At 38.5% G+C, this 18,297-nt stretch overlaps 1 protein-coding gene across 1 annotated transcript in view; it reads right to left on the minus strand.

Annotated features, from left to right (window-relative positions):
• Positions 1 to 18,297, minus strand: part of SH3RF1 (SH3 domain containing ring finger 1) — a 178,251-nt gene that overhangs the window by 46,165 nt on the left and 113,789 nt on the right. Inside the window, exon 3 of the mRNA XM_047091838.1 lies at positions 17,487 to 17,582. Coding sequence (XP_046947794.1) covers positions 17,487 to 17,582 — 96 coding nt within the window. The remainder of the gene's footprint in view (positions 1 to 17,486; positions 17,583 to 18,297) is intronic.

Raw genomic sequence — 18,297 nt, forward strand, 5'->3', positions numbered from 1 at the left:
CCTCTTTGTCAAGTATAAAGCCCTCAGGCCCAAGGTGACCAGAATCAAACATAAAGACTTTCACTCATTCAAGTGTTTTTTGAGTGACTATTATAAGCCAGGCACAGTACTGTGTGGGGTAAAGGGGACCAGAGAAACAACCCCACCCCCGACTTGTGAAAAAAGAAACCTAGAAAATAGCACGATGGATTTCTAACATTGGGTAGGAGGTGCAAATTCACCTGTCAGCAGAGCTCATTCAATGAGACCAACAGGGAACAGTGGACTGTATGGTACATTGGCAAGTGTCTGTCCTCTCTCAAGAGGCAACTGCTTGCTGGTGTCAGCTGATTTTTTTTTTTTTTAAGGAAAGCTAGAAATTTAGGCTTATGTAAAATCTCCTGATTTTTCCATCTTAACAATGAATTAAAACGAACCCACTCTGTAAGCCAAGCATAAAATTCATATGGAGTCATTGTCTAACTAGGGAAGAAAAAGTACACAAGATAGCAGAAGCAGGAGGGAAAAGCAAAAAGGCACTCAGAATTTCAGGTTACAGGGGCACCTGGGTGGCTCAGTTGGGTAAGTGTCCGACTCTTGGTTTGGCTCAGGTCATGATTTCATGGTTCATGAGCACATACTCTCGCTCTTTCCCAAAAATAAATAAATAAACTTTTTATTAAAAAGTTAAAAAAAAAAAAGAATTTAGGGCTACAGAAAGGCCTTGCAAAGTTTCCCAGACCAACCAACCAATATGCCAGAAATGAAAAAGGCAAGTAGTTACAGGGAGATCAAGAATAGTGGTTGTGATGGTTAATATTATGGGGGAAAAAGAAAAAATCGTGGTAGATGTCCCGGGGAGAATAAAACAACAAAATGAGAGCTACGAAAAGGCAGTTCGTTGGCAGCCAGGAGGGCAGTTTCTGGGACTGAAGTAGCCAAAGCCTAACAGTAGGTAATCGGAAAACAGAGGCACTGAGCAGGTATAAGTGATTCTTATGAGAATTTTGGCAGGGAAAGGAAGGAAAGAGGTAGAATCATAACGTGAAGGGAGTGCAGTCAAGGAAAATAGTTTTGAGGTGAGCAAAAAGCTGCTCATTTCCCTACATAAAGGGGAAGCCAGGAGGAAAGCAAATAACTGAACTGCAGAACAGAAAAGATACATATGATGTGACCAAGTTCCTGGAGAATGAAAGGTTTGGGAGGAGGAGACAGAAACTAAAAGGAAAAGAAACACTTCATCCATCAAGATGACAGGGAGACTGTGAGCAGCAAATATGCAGAAGAATTCAGAGAGAGAGAGAGGAAAGCTCTACCCTGACGGTTAAAGCTAAAGAGTCAGTCATACCTGTTACTTCTGAAACAACAGGTCTACAATCTTACTATGGTGTCAAGGACTGAGACCAATGGTTATTTAGAAGTTGGGCTCAGTTCAGTTCTCTGTGCCCACTGACTCTAATACTCTAGGTTTTGTGTGGGTCTCTTTTGGTGTGGTATTCGTTCACCAAATGCACACCACAAATAAGAAATGTCTATAAACCAAAAGGATACATTCCACTCATACATTTTATTTTCAAGGACCTCATTACCAGATGTAGCAATACTACATCTGGAATAGGTATCTCAGGAGGTTAAGAGTATGCAATTGCCATTAAATTCTAAGTAATAATTTGTCAGTGTGAAATGACACACTGACAGAAATTCCACAGTGATACATAATCAGTTAATAAACTAGCGAATGACTATTTCTCCTGCCCTAGTACCTAATGTGTGTTTGTGTGTGTGTGTGCGAGTGTGTGAGAGACAGAGAGAGAGAGAGAGAAAGAGAGAGAAGGGGTGGAAGGTTGTAAGGCACAGGGAGGAAAGCTAATCACCAAGAAGGAATCTGATACAGAAAAATACTGAGAATAATGACTATCATGAATTTGCACTTTTGTTTAAGATCTTCCTTCTCCTCAGCCTGTAGAGAAAGTTTTGCTCCACACACATGTGAAACCTAATAGGCACACTGCCACTAAACACTATTTTAAAAGACAATGCTGTTTTACAACACTTAGGAAAAATTTTCCAGAAATACATTCAATTTCATTTTAGAGAAGCATGTTCCTCAGTGGTTTAATAATCAAGATGCTTCTGTTTATGCCATTTATATGCCACGTATGTGCACAAATGTGCAGAATAAAGTAGAATATCCATTCAACCTTCTTCAGGATACAAGACAGAACTTAACCTGTGTTAATTAAAATGAATCTAATTTGTTTCTTAAAGCCTAGTTACCACCAAATTTAGGATGTATACCAAAATATAATAATATTTTTAAATATCAATAAAATTGAAAAGGTCTTATAATGGTTTTAATTAATTTGTGATTTTTCTCTTAAAAAAAGGCAACCTCAGATATTTGAAATTGTGGAATAAAGAGTCATTTCTGAAAATTAACCTTTTAAGTGTTAGAATTTAAAAAGCTATCATTATTCTTGCTGAAAAATCAAAATGTCCTACATACTTTTTAAGCAAAGCTTGCTAATAACAGTGACTCTATACCAGTATTTGGAACTCTAGTATTCCATGTGCTGTAAGGCTAGCACAGGGCAGAAATGTGGGGCATCAATGGACTGCAGAATGGAGACCACAGTTTGCTTTTCAATTACTGGCTGTGTGTCCCTAAACAAGACACTTAACTTGTTTAAAAGATGGGGGAAAAAAATTAACTAAATTATGATTTAGCTACCAGAATGTTTATTATGTAGTAAAAACCCTGATGATTAGTAGTATTATAATAACATAGAGAATGGCAAAATCATGTGTTAAAGCATAAGGGAAAAGAATGGAAAGATATTTATCAAAATCATGTGTGATAGGACTAAGGGTTATTTGTTTCCTCTCCAACTTTTCCACAATGTGATTATATTACTGAAATAAAATCATTAAAAATATTCTTTATGTAAGATGTGGCTCCCAAGGAACACAGGAAAACATTAAATCATCTACACACATAATTATATTCTTAGCATGTGCCAGATCTAAAATGGTACAAACTGAGTATCATAGATGTTCGAAGCAAGGAGGAAGCTGTTTGTTCTGTTTTGTTTCTGCACAGGAGAATTAGGAAAGAAGGACTTCATGAAAAATGACAGTATTCACCTGGACCTTGAAGAAAGAGTAAACTTTCTACAGATAGTTGGACAAAGAAATATCCCAGATGAGCTGTAAAGGCAACAATTCCAAACCATGTTTTCCAGGAACAATCAGTAGATCAACTTAGTGAGGGCCCTGGTTATGTACAGGGGGATACAGCCAGGCTAAGTAATTTGAGGGTTCCTTGGGGAATCATTGTGGATGTTAGACACCAGTTGGTCATTATCCTCAGTCTCTGATGAAGGCACCACAGGAGACCTGCATTTTTATGTTCTCCAAAGCTACTCAGAGTACTGGAAACTGCCCATTCATGCAGTGAGAATTCAATAAACATTAACTGATCTTTAGAATCTCAGCTCCCAGAGCGTTTTCTTGATAGGAAACTTTTAAATTAGAAAGGGTTACTGAATAATAGATGGAGTGCAAACTGCCTTAAATAAAGTTCCTTACCTAATTTAAAGGCCTCCTTGTCAGATTGAATCTAGTCAAGTTGCCTCGAGCCATATGTATTAAGCAGTTGTTCCTGCAGTCCAGAGGAGACCTGCCTCTGCCCTTAGAAATTCAGAAACCAGTGCTCATTTTTCCTTCTGTCATTGTGGCAGAACGAAAAGGCAACAATTACTTGTATCAAGCTAATAACATTCAGAAGATAACAAAACATGCACTATGAGATGGAGCCCACTGTGCTAAGGAAAAAAAAAAAGCTACTTCAATGTATCCAGTTATTAGAATTAAAAATGGCAGTATGAAAGAAACATCAAAATGAAGTAGGTATAGCTAGGAGAACTATTTAAAAAGAAGCCAGGAAGCCATTAAGGAAGTAAGGCTTATGCATGTCCTCACCTGAAAGAAAAGATGAACTTCAAAATATAGGTCACTGCCAAACCACAAGCATCCTGGAGCACTAGCTGCAACTCTGCCATTTCAAGAGAAATGAACTTTTTTCTTTTACTTAGGAATGGACTTTTTGCTTAGTGATAGCCCTTAGCAACCAATCATGTACAGGTAAGAATAGCTTCAGTTTTTCAGAATCAATCATATTACTTGACAATTTTTATAGCTTTATTGTAAATTCCCCCTTTGCCTTTAAAAGTCCTCTTCTTTTCTCCCCACTTCAGAACATATTTTCAATTCCTGCTCGAATCTGTGTCACTAGAATTGCAATTCTCAGACCCCAGATAAAAGCCTTTGGTTTGCCCTTCAGTCTTGCTGCATTTCTCATTTGATATTACGTGGTGTCAGAAGTGGGATCCAAAGCAGCTGACCTTCACCTCCACCTCTGCTGCTGTTGTGGATTCAAGTAAGGTGCCTACAAGAGTTCAGTGCACTCTGTTGCCTCCTGTGTTTTGGGTTACAGTAGTAGTCCTCTTGTTCCTGAACCTCCCAACTCAGTCAAGGTTCAGGCTCTGTTTTGGTGTCCTGTGTTGCCAGCCTTTGCTAACAGAAGATTTTCTGTTATGTCTCTGGTAAGTACACACTCTTTGTTAAAATAGGTAGTTCACTGTCTAAAGAGGAGGCTACTAATCAGTCCCCTCTGTAATTCCCGCTGGCTTTATGTATAAAAACTATGGACCTTTGTCCTACAAATGTTTGTCATGCTGAATGATGATTACTCAGGATAACTTACAATTGAACTGGCTCACTTGGGGCTCTTTTGAAATTCCTAAATTGGTTTATCTGTGCAGCCGATTGAAAGAGGTTGTAAGACAAAACAGCCTGAGTGGGAAGCCTATTTTCATTGGCATTTCAAGGGCTCTAAATGCATAAATACTTCCAAAAGTGCTTCCCTCCAGAATGCTAACTTGAAATTAACCAGGGCTAATTCTGAGCTGTTTCAGAGACTTACTAAATTGGAGGAGTCTTCCAAAGGCTCCTCTGATATCTCTGCTCATATTCCCTTTGCTCCTCCTCCTGCTTGCTCACCACCTCTCTATCCTTCACTAGCTGAACTTCCTTACTCTAATGACTCAGATCCTGAGCCACCAGCCTTTGCCACTCCCTTTATGGTTAAACCTAATATAAGTGGTTCAGGGATCCCCCTCCATGATCTCTACTCTTTGGACAAAAATGGAACTCTGGGCTATTACTAAAGAGTTCCCAGATCCTAAATATAATCCTGTAAGTTTTGCAAAGGAATTTAATCTAGTGGTCCATGCTGAAGATTCAGCTCTTCTGAAGGAAGAGCTAAAGAATGCATACAGTAAATTAGAAAAATCCTTTCGAGAATTTCAGTAAGTGGAGAGCAACTGACCAATTGAATATTCTCAAACTAGCAAAAAAAAAAAATACTTTATAGTGATTCCTAAACTTTTTCCTAAAATTATTGATTGGGAAAATACCCAACACTTCACTCAAAACCTGAGGAAGTTATGATTAATCACCTTGAAAGAATCTAAAACAAATATTGTCTAGATTCAATTAATTATGAAATGCTCACCTATTTATCTATCTATCTATCTATTTAATTTTTTAACATTTACTTATTTTTGAGAGACAGAGAAAGACAGAGCATGAGCAGGGGAGGGGCAGAGAGAGAGGGAGACACAGAATCCGAAGCAGGCTCCAGGCTCTGAGCTGTCAGCACAGAGCCCGATGCGGGGCTCAAACCCACAGGCAGCGAGATCATGACCTGAGCCGAAGTCAGTGGCTTAACCGACTGAGCCACCCAGGCGCCCCAATGCTGACCCTGTTTAACTCAACCTTCCTGAACAGGTTAAATGAAGAACTAAGCACATTTGTTTAACCTAAGCAACTTAACTGGGCCATTATGGATATTTATAACCTAGTCAACTTGCCTGAACTAGCCAAAGGATCCAAAGAAAAAATTGAAAAGTCATTCAAATTTTAAGTATCCATATTCAAGCTACCCAAATAATGAGCTTACAAATGCAACATTTAACAACCAAATCTATCTTCCAAAATCCACCAGTCAAGCCATCCATCCTTAAAGGGGTTTGCCACTACTGTAAAAAGCCCAGACACCAAGAAAAGTTTTGTTTACAAGTGAAAGTCTCCTATAAGACCAATAGCCTCAGAAACTATGATTTCTCCCAGGAATTCCAACCTAAATACTCCCAACAGTAGAGATGCCCTGAGGATTGAAAGAGGATTTTTCCCTATGCTTTTGACTACCTGGGGAAAACAGACTTACCCATTGGGAATGAGGTAACTAAGGCTCTAACAGACACTAAAGCCATATACTCAGTCCTCATCTCCACTAGCCTCACCTTTCCCCTTTCTTAGAGTACTAAAACTACACAAATGGTGGGTGTTTCTAGTCAACCCATGACCATTTCAAAATTCCTTTTCTTTCAACACAAGCCCAATGAAGGAACTCATCAATTCTTTTTAGTTCCCTCTGCCTCTATTCACCTCCTAGGACGAGATATCCCTGAGGCATAAAAAGCTCACATTTTTTTTTCTCAAAAGACAGTTTTTACATCTCCAATTGACAATCCTCAAGAAGACTTGTCCATAGCTATCACAGTCTTCTCAGGCACTATAATTGAACCAAATCCCTTCCTAGATTCCATTCCACCTGAAATATGGTCTAAAATCAAAACAGAGGGGGCACCTGGGTGGCTCAGTCAGTTAAGTGGATGACTCTTGATCTTAGCTCAGGTTGTCTCAGGGTTATGAGTTCAGACCCTGCGTTGGGCTCCATGCTGTGTGTGAAGCCTACTTAAAAATAAATAAATAGATAGATAGATAGATAGATAGATGAAATGCAACTGACATAGGGTACATTCATTATATACTACCAATACAAATATAAATTGAGGAAAATAAGCCCCTGCTTAATATTCACCAATACCCTTTAAATGCAGATGCTACTCAAGGAATTGAGCCCATTATTGAGGAATACATTAAGCAAGGTCTCACAGTTCCTCATACAAGTTCTTGAAATACTCCTATCTTGTCCAAAAACCTCTTGGAAGGGAATGGAGGTTTGTCCAAGATCTGAAAGCAATAAACAACACAGTTATACCTCAGCACCCAGTCGTGTCTAATCCTCACAACTTTCTTTAAGTCATATGACCAGAAAGTAAATTCTTTGGAGTCATGTATCTGTGTAGTGCCTTTTTCAGTATTCCCATCAATTCTAGAAGGTAGATCCTATTTGCTTTCACTTGGGAAGGACAAGTACCCTTGGACAGTAATGTCTCAGGGATACACTGAGAGTCCAACCTATTTTTCTACAATCTTTATCATCAATAAAGAGTTTCGATTGGGGCGCCTGGGTGGCGCAGTCGGTTAAGCGTCCGACTTCAGCCAGGTCACGATCTCGCGGTCCGTGAGTTCGAGCGCCGCGTCAGGCTCTGGGCTGATGGCTCAGAGCCTGGAGCCTGTTTCCGATTCTGTCTCTCCCTCTCTCTCTGCCCCTCCCCCGTTCATGCTCTGTCTCTCTCTGTCCCAAAAATAAATAAACGTTGAAAAAAAAAATTAAAAAAAAAAAAAGAGTTTCGATATAAGTCCTCCCTTCTATAATATGTAGATGACCCCCGTGTTCAACTTCTGGAGAGGCATTTCTCAAAAACAAATTCCATCTCCTTCAAGAACTAGCAAAAAGGAGACACAAAGTATCTAAAGAAAAACTTCAATCCTATAAATCCCAAGTTAAATATCTGGGACATTTGATCACTGACCATGGCCTTCTCTGGATCCCAAAAGATTTCAAGGTATCTCGTGCCTTCCTGCCCCTAAAACCAAAAGACAATTCAGAGGGTTTTTAGGGTTGGCAGGATGTTGTAGAAATTATACCCTAAATTTCTCTACCATGGCTTAGCCCTTCTATTCCCTTCTTACACTGACCAAACAGAGACCTTTACATGGGCAGAAGGATCTCAGGAAGCCTTTAATAAGATAAAGCACAGAGCCTATATAACCTTCCTGCCCTGAGGCACCCTATTGATTACCTTTTTCCCTTTTGTTCATGAGAGAGAAATGTAACTGTTGACTCCTAACTGATTTACAGGAACCCCTCTTGAAAATATTGAATTAATTTGGTTTGCTGATGGATCTTACCTAAAAGAATAAACAAGTCAATATCAGGCTGGTTACAAAATTGTATCCTTAAATGGAACAACTGAAGCTGACTCAATGCCCCAAGCAACTTCTACCCAACAGGCAGAACTTCATGCATTAAGTCAAGCTTGCATCTTATCCAAAAATAAAACTGCCAATATTTATACTGACAGCCAATATGCCTTTGGTGTTGTCCATGACGTTGTATTATTTTGAAAACAAAAGGTTTTCTGACCTCCTCTGGACAGAAGATTAAAAAAAAAAAAAAAATAGCACTTATGTTTTAAACCTTTTAGGAGCCATTCAACTACCTAAATCTCTAACCTACAAAAACCAAAAACTCCAACACACTCTATGACAAACAAGAGAAAAGCATTTGGCTGATGCATCTGCCAGGAGAGCAGCCCTAAATTTAGCCCCTAAGATAATCAGGGCATCCTTAACCTTGGCTGAGTCCTTTATCAATATGAAGGACCAACTTCTAACAGCATATTTGGCTGCACAACAAAGTAAGAAAAAATGTGTTGAACAAGAATGCAAATTTAAACCAAAAAGAAATTTATGGGTAGGTCCAAGTGGATGGCCAGTCTTCCCTGACTGTCTGCAGAGAAACAAGTATTAACAATAAATGTATATCATGACTTTTAACGATTGGAACACTGACAAAATGATCTTATGGGGAAATCAGTACTACTGGAAGCTGTCTCTCAAAGTCGGTTCCCATGTATACCAGAAATAACAAATTTGTTCAAAATAAACCCCTAAAAACCCATTCATACCTCTATGGAATATTTTCCCTATCTTAGGTCCCTTTGTTATGTGGCAAATGGATCTCATCCAGTTGCAGCCTTCTTAGGGATACAAATTTGTATTGGTAATGATCCGTATGCTTTCTCACTGGGTAGAAGCATTTCCATACCACAGAGCCACAGCCTCATCAGTGAGCAAAATACTATTGGGAAAAAAATATTCTCATTTGTAGAATTCCCTCAGAACTCCCTAATGACAGAGGTTTCCATTTCACTGGTCAGGTAATTCAATCTGTAAAATCTGGCACATCCTACATTTTCATTGTGTTTACCATCCCCAGTACTCAGGACTGGTGGAATGCACCAACAGGATTATCAAAAATCAATTGGCAAAACCCATAGAATCCTTTAAAGTGCTTAGGCCCAGAGTTCTGCCCTTGGTGTCGCTCAACAGGAAAAAGCAGGTTGTCACCCTTTGAACTAATCACTGGCAGACCTATGAGGCTAGATGGAAGGAATATATGAACCAGCTTTCCGAAAAGGAGACCTTTTAATCTACTGCAAGGAACTCATAAACGCCCTCAAAACTAACTTATAGCTCATAGAGCAACCTTTTCACAGCATGCTCCCAGAAGACAAAGACATACATTACCATGACCTGTAACCTGGTGATAATGTTTATTGGAAACGTCATCTCCAGGAAGATACCTCACAGCCAAAGGACCATACCAAGCATTATTAACCAATCTCTGTGCTGCTAAACTCAAGGGTACTGATGCATAGATTCATTTTAAAAGTGCATCAGCTCCTGAATGGTCATCTGAAGCCTCTGGGGACCTTACATTTAAAGGCTCCAGACAGCCCAGGACCATCTTGAAGACTACTCAGCCAGGATTAGAAGCATATGACACCTGATACAGACCGCTTCCCAAGAATCTGGACCAGGCCTGTATATTAAACCCTTTAGCCAATAAACATTCATGTAATATTTGGTATCCTACTCCTTGTTACAGCAATAACTGTACTCCACTTGATTCTTCTTTTTCCTCCTGGTTTCAATTGTTTAACTCTGTTTAAAGGGTTCTGATTTTACTATACCCAAGGATGATTCCCCTGATCCTATTCATTCTGTCCTTAGTCCACAGGGAAACTTGGCATAAAAATACCCTTATTTGGTTATCCCAGTCTATGGCCAAAATAGGAGACTTATCTAATTGTTGGGCATATCATCATAAGCCCCTTACCAACTCTATGGTAACTTTGTTATACCTGTCAATAATTTTTCATCCCTTCTGAATTGTACCACAAATCAAACAACCCCTTCAAGCTCCACTTACTGTGTCAAGATAGTTTTGCTGCCAGGCAAAACATACCCCATGATTTTGGGTCCCCCTGTCTAACGGAGTACCAACGATATCCATGAGCCCTCCTTTATCAATGGCTTGAATCAAAAATAGATATCCTTCCGTATATCTTGCCCTGACCCTCTATGTAACACCTTCTAACAACTAGAAATGAGATCTATAGGCTGGGCAAACAAGCCACTCAATTCCTGAAAAAATAATTACGCTAAACTACATACAGATCTCTCGTTTGATCATAAACCCTCTTCCATACTGGTAAACAAATCTATAAATAACCATACACTAGCAGGTGTACTCTGTGTACCCTCAGGACACATTTGTCTGTGCATATAAAAATAAACCACAGACATTCAATTGTTTAGACAGACTCCTCGGAAAATGTCTCCTGGGTTGTATAATAACTCCATTCACAATTCTTAAATTAATAACTCAAGGTTCCCAGAAACCAGGAAGACAAAAGAGAGTCCTTAATATAATTAAAGGTTAACCTGATGAAAATCCCTCTGAATGAGGACAACAGGTGTGGCCACTCCCAAAACCGTCAACCTAGTTTGGAGGTCAACTCTTTAGAAACAGCCTAGTTTGGGAAAATTTTTAGTTCCTGGCCTGGGATAGTACCTGCATGGAACAAATACATGATACGAAACCTATCCCAAACTATAAACAGAATGGCCAGATCAACTTCCAGAGCCATTAGAGCTCAAAAGAAATCTTTAGATTTTCCCTCCTGTGTGGTCCTTGACAACAACATAGCTTTAGACTACCTGTTGGATGCCCAAGGAGGGATGTGTGCTGTCACAAATACTTCCTGTTGCACCTGGGTTAATGCATCCAGCCAGGTGGAATGGGAAACAACTAAGCTTTTCAAACCCACCAAACCCCTAAAAGGAACTCCCTCCCCTGGAATAACAAGCTTGTTTAACCTTAGATTTCCATATTTATTCAGCTGGCTTCCAATTGGGATGGGGACCATCCTAAGAATGGGGCCACAAATAATATTACTCACTGTTTTATTAATCTCGTTGTCTTAATGCAACTATTAACTCTGCATTTCTCAGTGTTGTACAACTCAGGAAACCAAAATCATTGCTCAAAGGCTTCAAATGATACGCCAAGCCTACTCATGTGGACTTCCTCATGTTCCCATCATAAATTTGATAAACTGCTCAAGTGAAGACAGTGCCTAAGCTTTGTCTCCTGAAAACCTCCCTGTTGCATAATTGTGGTCACAAGCTCTCCTCAAACAGACCAAACACCCTGCCTCTAGTTTCCCTCCTCTGTGGGATGTGACTTTCTAAAAACTAGCCTTCCTAGTGCAGAGGACACCTATACCAATGTTGGATGACCTATTAGTTGAGGAAAGATTTTGATCAAAGGGGGAGAAATGTGAAAGAAGCATCAAAATGGAGTCAGTCTTGCCAGGAGAGCTATTTAAAATGGAGCTGGGAGGCCATTAAGGACATTTATGCATGTTCCCACCTGAAAGAAAAGATGAACTTCAAAATATAGGTCACTGCCAAACCACAAGCATCCTGGAGCACCAGCTGCAACTCTGCCATTTCAAGAGAAATGAGCTTTTTTCTTTTACTTAGAAATGGACTTTTTGCTTCATGATAGCCCTTAGCAACCAATCATGGCCAGATAAGAATAGCTTCAACCTGTCAGCACCAATCATAATACTTGACAAACAATTTATGTGGCTTTACTGGAAATCCCCTCTTGCGTTTAAAAGCCCTCCTCTTTTCTCCCAACTTTGGAACACATTTTCAATTCCTGCTCAAATCTGTGTCTCTTGAATTATAATTCTCAGACCCCAAATAAAAACTTTTGGTTTGCCCTTCAGTCTTGCTGTATTTCTCAATCGACAAAAGTACGATGCCAAGCATCAGAGTAATTCTCCCTTACTGATTTCTCAACAATATCTCTAAATTTCATTTGTAAAAATTAATTTATTTCAGAATTGAAGGAAGAAGTGTGGTAAGCAACACAGTAATTCTGCCCTTCTGACTTTCCAACAATTTCTCTAAATTTCTTTTATAAAAATTAATTTACTTCGGAATAGAAGGGGAAGTTTGAATGCCAAGCAGTATAGTTATTCTCTCCAACTTCCCCCTAACTTTCCTGCATTTCTTTTTTACAAAATGATTTCAATTAACTGAACAATTTATTTTGTAATTTTAAAGAAAAAGAATACACTCAAAAATACAGATGATAGAATATCTTTTTATACTGCTCAAGCAACTCTCTCTGATATTAAATCAAGAACTATTATTTTGGTCTTTTGATCTCATTATTCTCTAGAGGAAAGGCTTTAGGTTAAGAAAGAAAGTTATTGCTATTCTGAGCTCCTCCAAGGGTCAGTCACCTTGGCAACTTCAAACTATGTATCTAAACCTCTACTTCTTCCTGGAGCACAGATGAGATTTCCCAATTCCCCAACTCTGTAGAGGAGGAAGCTAGCATTCCTTAAGGCCACTTGTGCCCTCTGAGACCTGCACATATGATTTTCCACTGTTAAGGCTGATAACACTTCATTCTATTCCCTAGCCACAGAAACATGTCCCAAGATTCGCCTATGGGTTGCTTCTAAAAGTTGAACACAACAAATAACACCTCATCAAGTTATATACTTGAAATATGTGCAGTTTACTGTATGTCACTTATAACTCAAAAAAGTTATTTTAAAAAAATGAGGATCTTTGACAACAAGACCACCCTAACTCTGCTCAAAGTAAGCCAAAGGAATAATCCCAAGCAGGTGAAAATTCATCCAGAAAGTATTCGGGGATCTTCTGTATGTTAAAGATAAATAATTAGTAGAGGCTTCAAAATCTAACCCACAGAATATGGCTACTATTATTTGGTCTGGAAAAATGCTAGACACAACCAAACCCTCACCTAGCCTCATTAAAAAAAAGATCTCACTAAGGTAACACAACAAACCTTTCAGTTTTGAGAAACAGAACTTCCTAAAATAACACTAAGATAAATCAATGATGAAATATATGAAATGTATGCCTAGGTTGTATAAATGAGCAACTAACAACCAATAGTTATTGAGAGTCTACTATGGGCAGATGCTGTACAAGGACCTCAGGAGACCAAGGTAAACCAGAATGAAGACAAGGTGCTGCTGTCAGGAGCTCACTTTCTACTGGGAGCAGGCAGAGTTAGGAGACAGTAACCACATGAACAAATAAATTATTAAAGGAATAATAACAATGGTGTAATAATCACAGCTATCACTTATACAGCTCTTAATAGGTGCTAAGGCACTGCTTGGAAGTATCATTGGAATGAAACCACCCTAGGAAGTGGTTCTATTTTACAAATTAAAGAAAAGGCCCAAAGTCAGTTAGTGGTAGAGTGAAAACTTGATTCCAGTCATCTGGATTCAGGGCACAAGTTTTTCTCCACAATCATACCACCAAATGTGTGAGGTAAAGCAAGCAGATGAAAAGGAACTACTGTAGATAAGGTAGTGAGGAAAAGTTTGTCAGAAGAAGTGACATTTGATCACAGATCTAAAAAACAAGAAACATAGCCCTTAATTCTGATAGTGACTTAAGAGTAAAAATAGTTGCCTATTGGGCATACCTACTTCATGCCATCTGCACAAAAGGAATGCTTATTTTTATATTATATCTATGGCAGAGGCACAGGTTACTAAATAATTAAATATTTTGGTTGCTGTTAAAAAAACTGGACAATTGATATTCAAATGAATGACTAAGAACCAACATAAAATGATAAACTTAATAAAATTTATAGTTCACCAGAGTCTACAATACACAATGGTTGAAAAACATCCCAAATCCCACATTTAGCAGTTACTTCATTCAAACTTTTTTGCTTGCTAAGAATCATGTCATACTTGTTCAAATGACTGCTAAACTTGAATGAGTCAGCTCTGAATTAAAGACATTGTTAAAGTCTTCCATCCTATCTTACAGAAGACTGGTATTTTTTAACAAATAAAGAAAAAAGCTACTGGTTTCTTTTTTTAAGCTGCATTCAGTCCTTGACAAATATACCCTTTATACATATTCTGGCATGGTGTCTTCAAGAATTCCCCAGATTTCCCTAAGAGACCCCTACCCCTCATGACTTTCCAGCTTGCTCAAGTCTAGGCAGATCCTATTTAAGCAGAATAGAATCCACAACCTCTATGACTCAACCCCAATCTTAGGAGCTTAAACAAAGGCTCCAAGTGATAAATTCAAGGCCCTTTACAGAGCCATTTTTTGCCCTACTCATTCCCCTCAACCAGAGGCTCCTTCTCTGTTCAAAACTTGAAGAATTTTGTACTTTAATAAGGGGCCATTTGCTTGCAAGTTGCTATACCATTTTATCACCTTATTCTAATACAGATACAGACTGTAGTACACAGTTATGGGATGTGGAGGGAGAAGAGAAAGGACAACTGAAGACAAAAAGGGAAGGCAAACTATTCCAACAGCATTTCTATTTCTATCTCAATCCTCCCACTCAATTCTCTTTACCGACCTCTAGTGCTCAGCTCCTTTCAATTTACCCTACCCTCTAATTCCACAGCTGAACCTCTGACCCCATGGTTCTACTCCAGGTCCACAATCCTATCCTCAGGCCCATCCTGTTTAGAGTTTCTGCCGCAACCAAGTTCCTTGAACATTTCCATTATCAAAGCCAACCAGCTAGGAGTTGAGGGGGAGTTCCAGCTTTTGCTGAGATCAAAGATGTCACTCTGGGACTCAGAATTCAATTGTGAACTCATTTCTCTCATTATATGTGGTGGTGAGATTCTTTTATTTGATCATACTATACTCTGGCATATTCTGGATTACAGACTAATCTGAGCTCCAAACCACTATGCATAAAACACAGCATGCCAGACCCTTCAAAATATGTTATATATGTGATCCTCCCAGAACTTCTTGGGGGGTAACAGTTTTTGGAGCACTGTGGAAAAAGCAAAATCACTTAACAACCATGGAGACTTAAATGTATATTTATAAGAGATAAGAAAATTATTTACAAATGGATTTTTATAACACAGCCTGTTTTTATACTGGGGACAGTCTGGACCCTGAAGTGGTTTACAGCGCAAGAGAAAGGCCATTATTCAGGAAAAAGGCTCTGTTTTTGATTCCTTATAACTGGCTTTACCCCATCTAAGATTGTCTTGTAAGACAGTCTATACTTTATTTAAATAGTTGAATTTTGGTAAGTTCCTATTGAAATCTGCCTCCCCTCAATTCCCCTAAAGGCTAAACCAGGTGTTACTAATCCCCAGATGCTCTGCTCCTACCAGAGACTTCAATCTGATGGCCTGACATCAAAGAACTGTTCATAGTCTCTTAGAGATAGATGATTTGTTTACCGTGTCTCAAATGGCAAAATTCTGGTTCAAATGAGAAAAATACTCATTTGAAAGAAAGAAGGCAGAAGAATGAAAAAACCTTCCACTGGGTAGATGTTTATCTTTCCAACTTAAGTTAGAATAAATAATTCTAATGACCCGAGTGACTCACAGTGACTCTGGATTTGCCGGGGGTGGATCTTTTACGCCTATCTGCACAATTCTACACCTGCTCAGTAACAAAAGTATAGCAATCCTTTTTCATGCATCACAAACCAAGTATTGGCATGTAATATTGATAATACCTAACAAGTAAAGACAGGCTTTCATTACTAATCTTGTGCTTACCCATGCTTTTCAGTGTAACTATTCAAATACTTGGAAATGCTTATAATTTTCCACGACCCACAGCTAGAATATATATAAATAATGTACAGAAAGGATTGCCTGAGATGTAAGAATTTTTTCCCTGTTGTTTACTTTCAAAGGAGAAAAAAATATTTCAATAAATAGGAACATTTGAAGGGTATGGATAAAATTCAAGGCTCATACATGGTTTGAATTATTTTTCCATGGGTATACAGTAGTCAAACTGATTTTTAATGAAATCTTTGGCAATCTTACTGTCTATGGGAAAAATTGAGTGCTAACTACAATGACACAATTTGTCATTTTAGTTTTCAAAATCATGCCAAAACAAACGCCTCAGATAAAAAGATGAGAAAATAAGTGCTGGTGGTTTTTCCTTCTCATATGCTTCAGATACATGCTTTGATATCTTAAGCAACAGAATTACTTTCAGTTCCCCCAAACAATCGGTGTTCTCTCTTACTTTTTGGCTATTGCACATTCCAGTCTTCCTGCATGGATGTTCTTCCTGCCATAAAAATGTTCTTCTTCCATTCCTCTTGGTTAACCCTTATTTATCCATCACACAGATATGCGTTAAGAATTCCCATCTTCCAGAATCCTTCTGTGACCTCAGCTAACCCTTTATGGTTGTTTGGGCTGTGTCTCATTCTTTAAAAATGCCTTCAATTTTCAGCAAGAAATTCTTATAACTAAAGGACATGAATGCTTATGATACATGATGTAGGCCTCTTGTAAACTGTCACATCCTATTTCATTTTTAATTTGTGCTATTCTTTAAAATAATAGAACCGTGTTACTTTATAGATACTGTCTATAAAGATTTCACTGAGTCAGGCTGGCCATAACCTTTCTGGGTAAAGCTGATTAAAAAGGGAGAAGGGACTAAGGTGTTGCTGGGATGACATGGGGGAAGATTCATTCACTTACTTCATGTTTATTAGAGGCCTACTCTGCAAATCACCATTCTGGTTCTGATGACATGGCAGATAAGCAAAGAAATAGGTACACAGATACACTCACTTCCCACCTCACTCAGAACGTTATCAACCAAAGCTGGCAAACAGAATAGAACACCTGCAAACAATATAGGTACTGACAGGAAGCATACAGTAACATTTAACAAGACACAGGAATGCTTTTGGCAGGGGGATAAGGTAAAGAGTTTCAAACATTTCATAGTCTTCAGTAACTGTAGGTGGATGGAGGAATTCTTCCTAATCCATCCAGTGATCTGGAACAGGGCATTCCTGATGTTTTGTGTTGTGAAGACGATGATTTCTTCTCCTTCCCCATTTCCTCCTTCTCCTTCTAGGTTTTTGTCTTTCTTTTTTTACCCCAGTTTTACTGTGATATAGTTGACATATAATACTGTATTCCTTTAAGGTGCACAACCTAAGAATTTGCTGTGTGTACATATTGCAAAATGACTGTTAAGGATTTTGTAATACCCAAATTGCATAATTAAGATTTGTTTACTAAGCTGAATACTAACATGTTTGAATTTTCTACAGATTAACTTACCTCAACATATGAAATTGGAAATATTCCTATTTTGTCTGCCAGCATTCCTTCAGCCCAGTTTTCATCCACTCTGCGGATCACAGTCAGAACATCATCCTGAAGAAACAGCAAACATTAGTCTCTTTGATCCCATTAAGTTCATCACTTAATTTCCCTTTTCAATAAAGGAGCTCAAGTTTCAAGAGTAAATGAATCAAAATGCCATGACCTATCTTTAGTACATGAATCCAATGTTGCCACAAACTAAGTGGCCACTACAACCTGTTGGTTCTTTCAGACCGTTGTAAAACTATAAACTCCTTCTATACAGGGGTTGGCTGCTCATTATGTTAAGATCCACAAATTACAACCTTAAATGCTACTCACCCCAGCCTCTTGAACTTCCGTTTTAGACTGGCTTTCAGGCTCTTCTCACATTCTCTCTGATAATACACCAAATACCCACCTTTAAATGCATATCCTACTGCTTTTCTTTATAAAAAACACTATTGTGTTTATCTACTTAAAATTTTAAAGGATTTTATCAATTCAGTGGATATACTCCTGTGTGCTTTCAGCAAAGAAATTTATGTATAAAATAAGGAAGTAATGATGTTTCATTTTGTTATTCATAATTCAGTAAGCTAAAATCCCTGAGTGGCACACATACCGTGTAAAGTGGCTTAGAATTAAATTTAGGCTATAAATATGAAAATGATACCACACAGACTATCAAACAAAATTATCTTTCATATAAGAATGGTCTAGTTTTAGGGGCGCCTGGGTGGCTCAGCCGGTTGAGCATCCTACTTCAGCTCAGGTCATGATCTCA

This window comes from Lynx rufus, unplaced genomic scaffold (assembly GCF_022079265.1).
Source record: "Lynx rufus isolate CCGP_SWC_20201006 ecotype Redwood Valley unplaced genomic scaffold, mLynRuf1.p SCAF_3, whole genome shotgun sequence".
Taxonomy (NCBI): domain Eukaryota; kingdom Metazoa; phylum Chordata; class Mammalia; order Carnivora; family Felidae; genus Lynx; species Lynx rufus.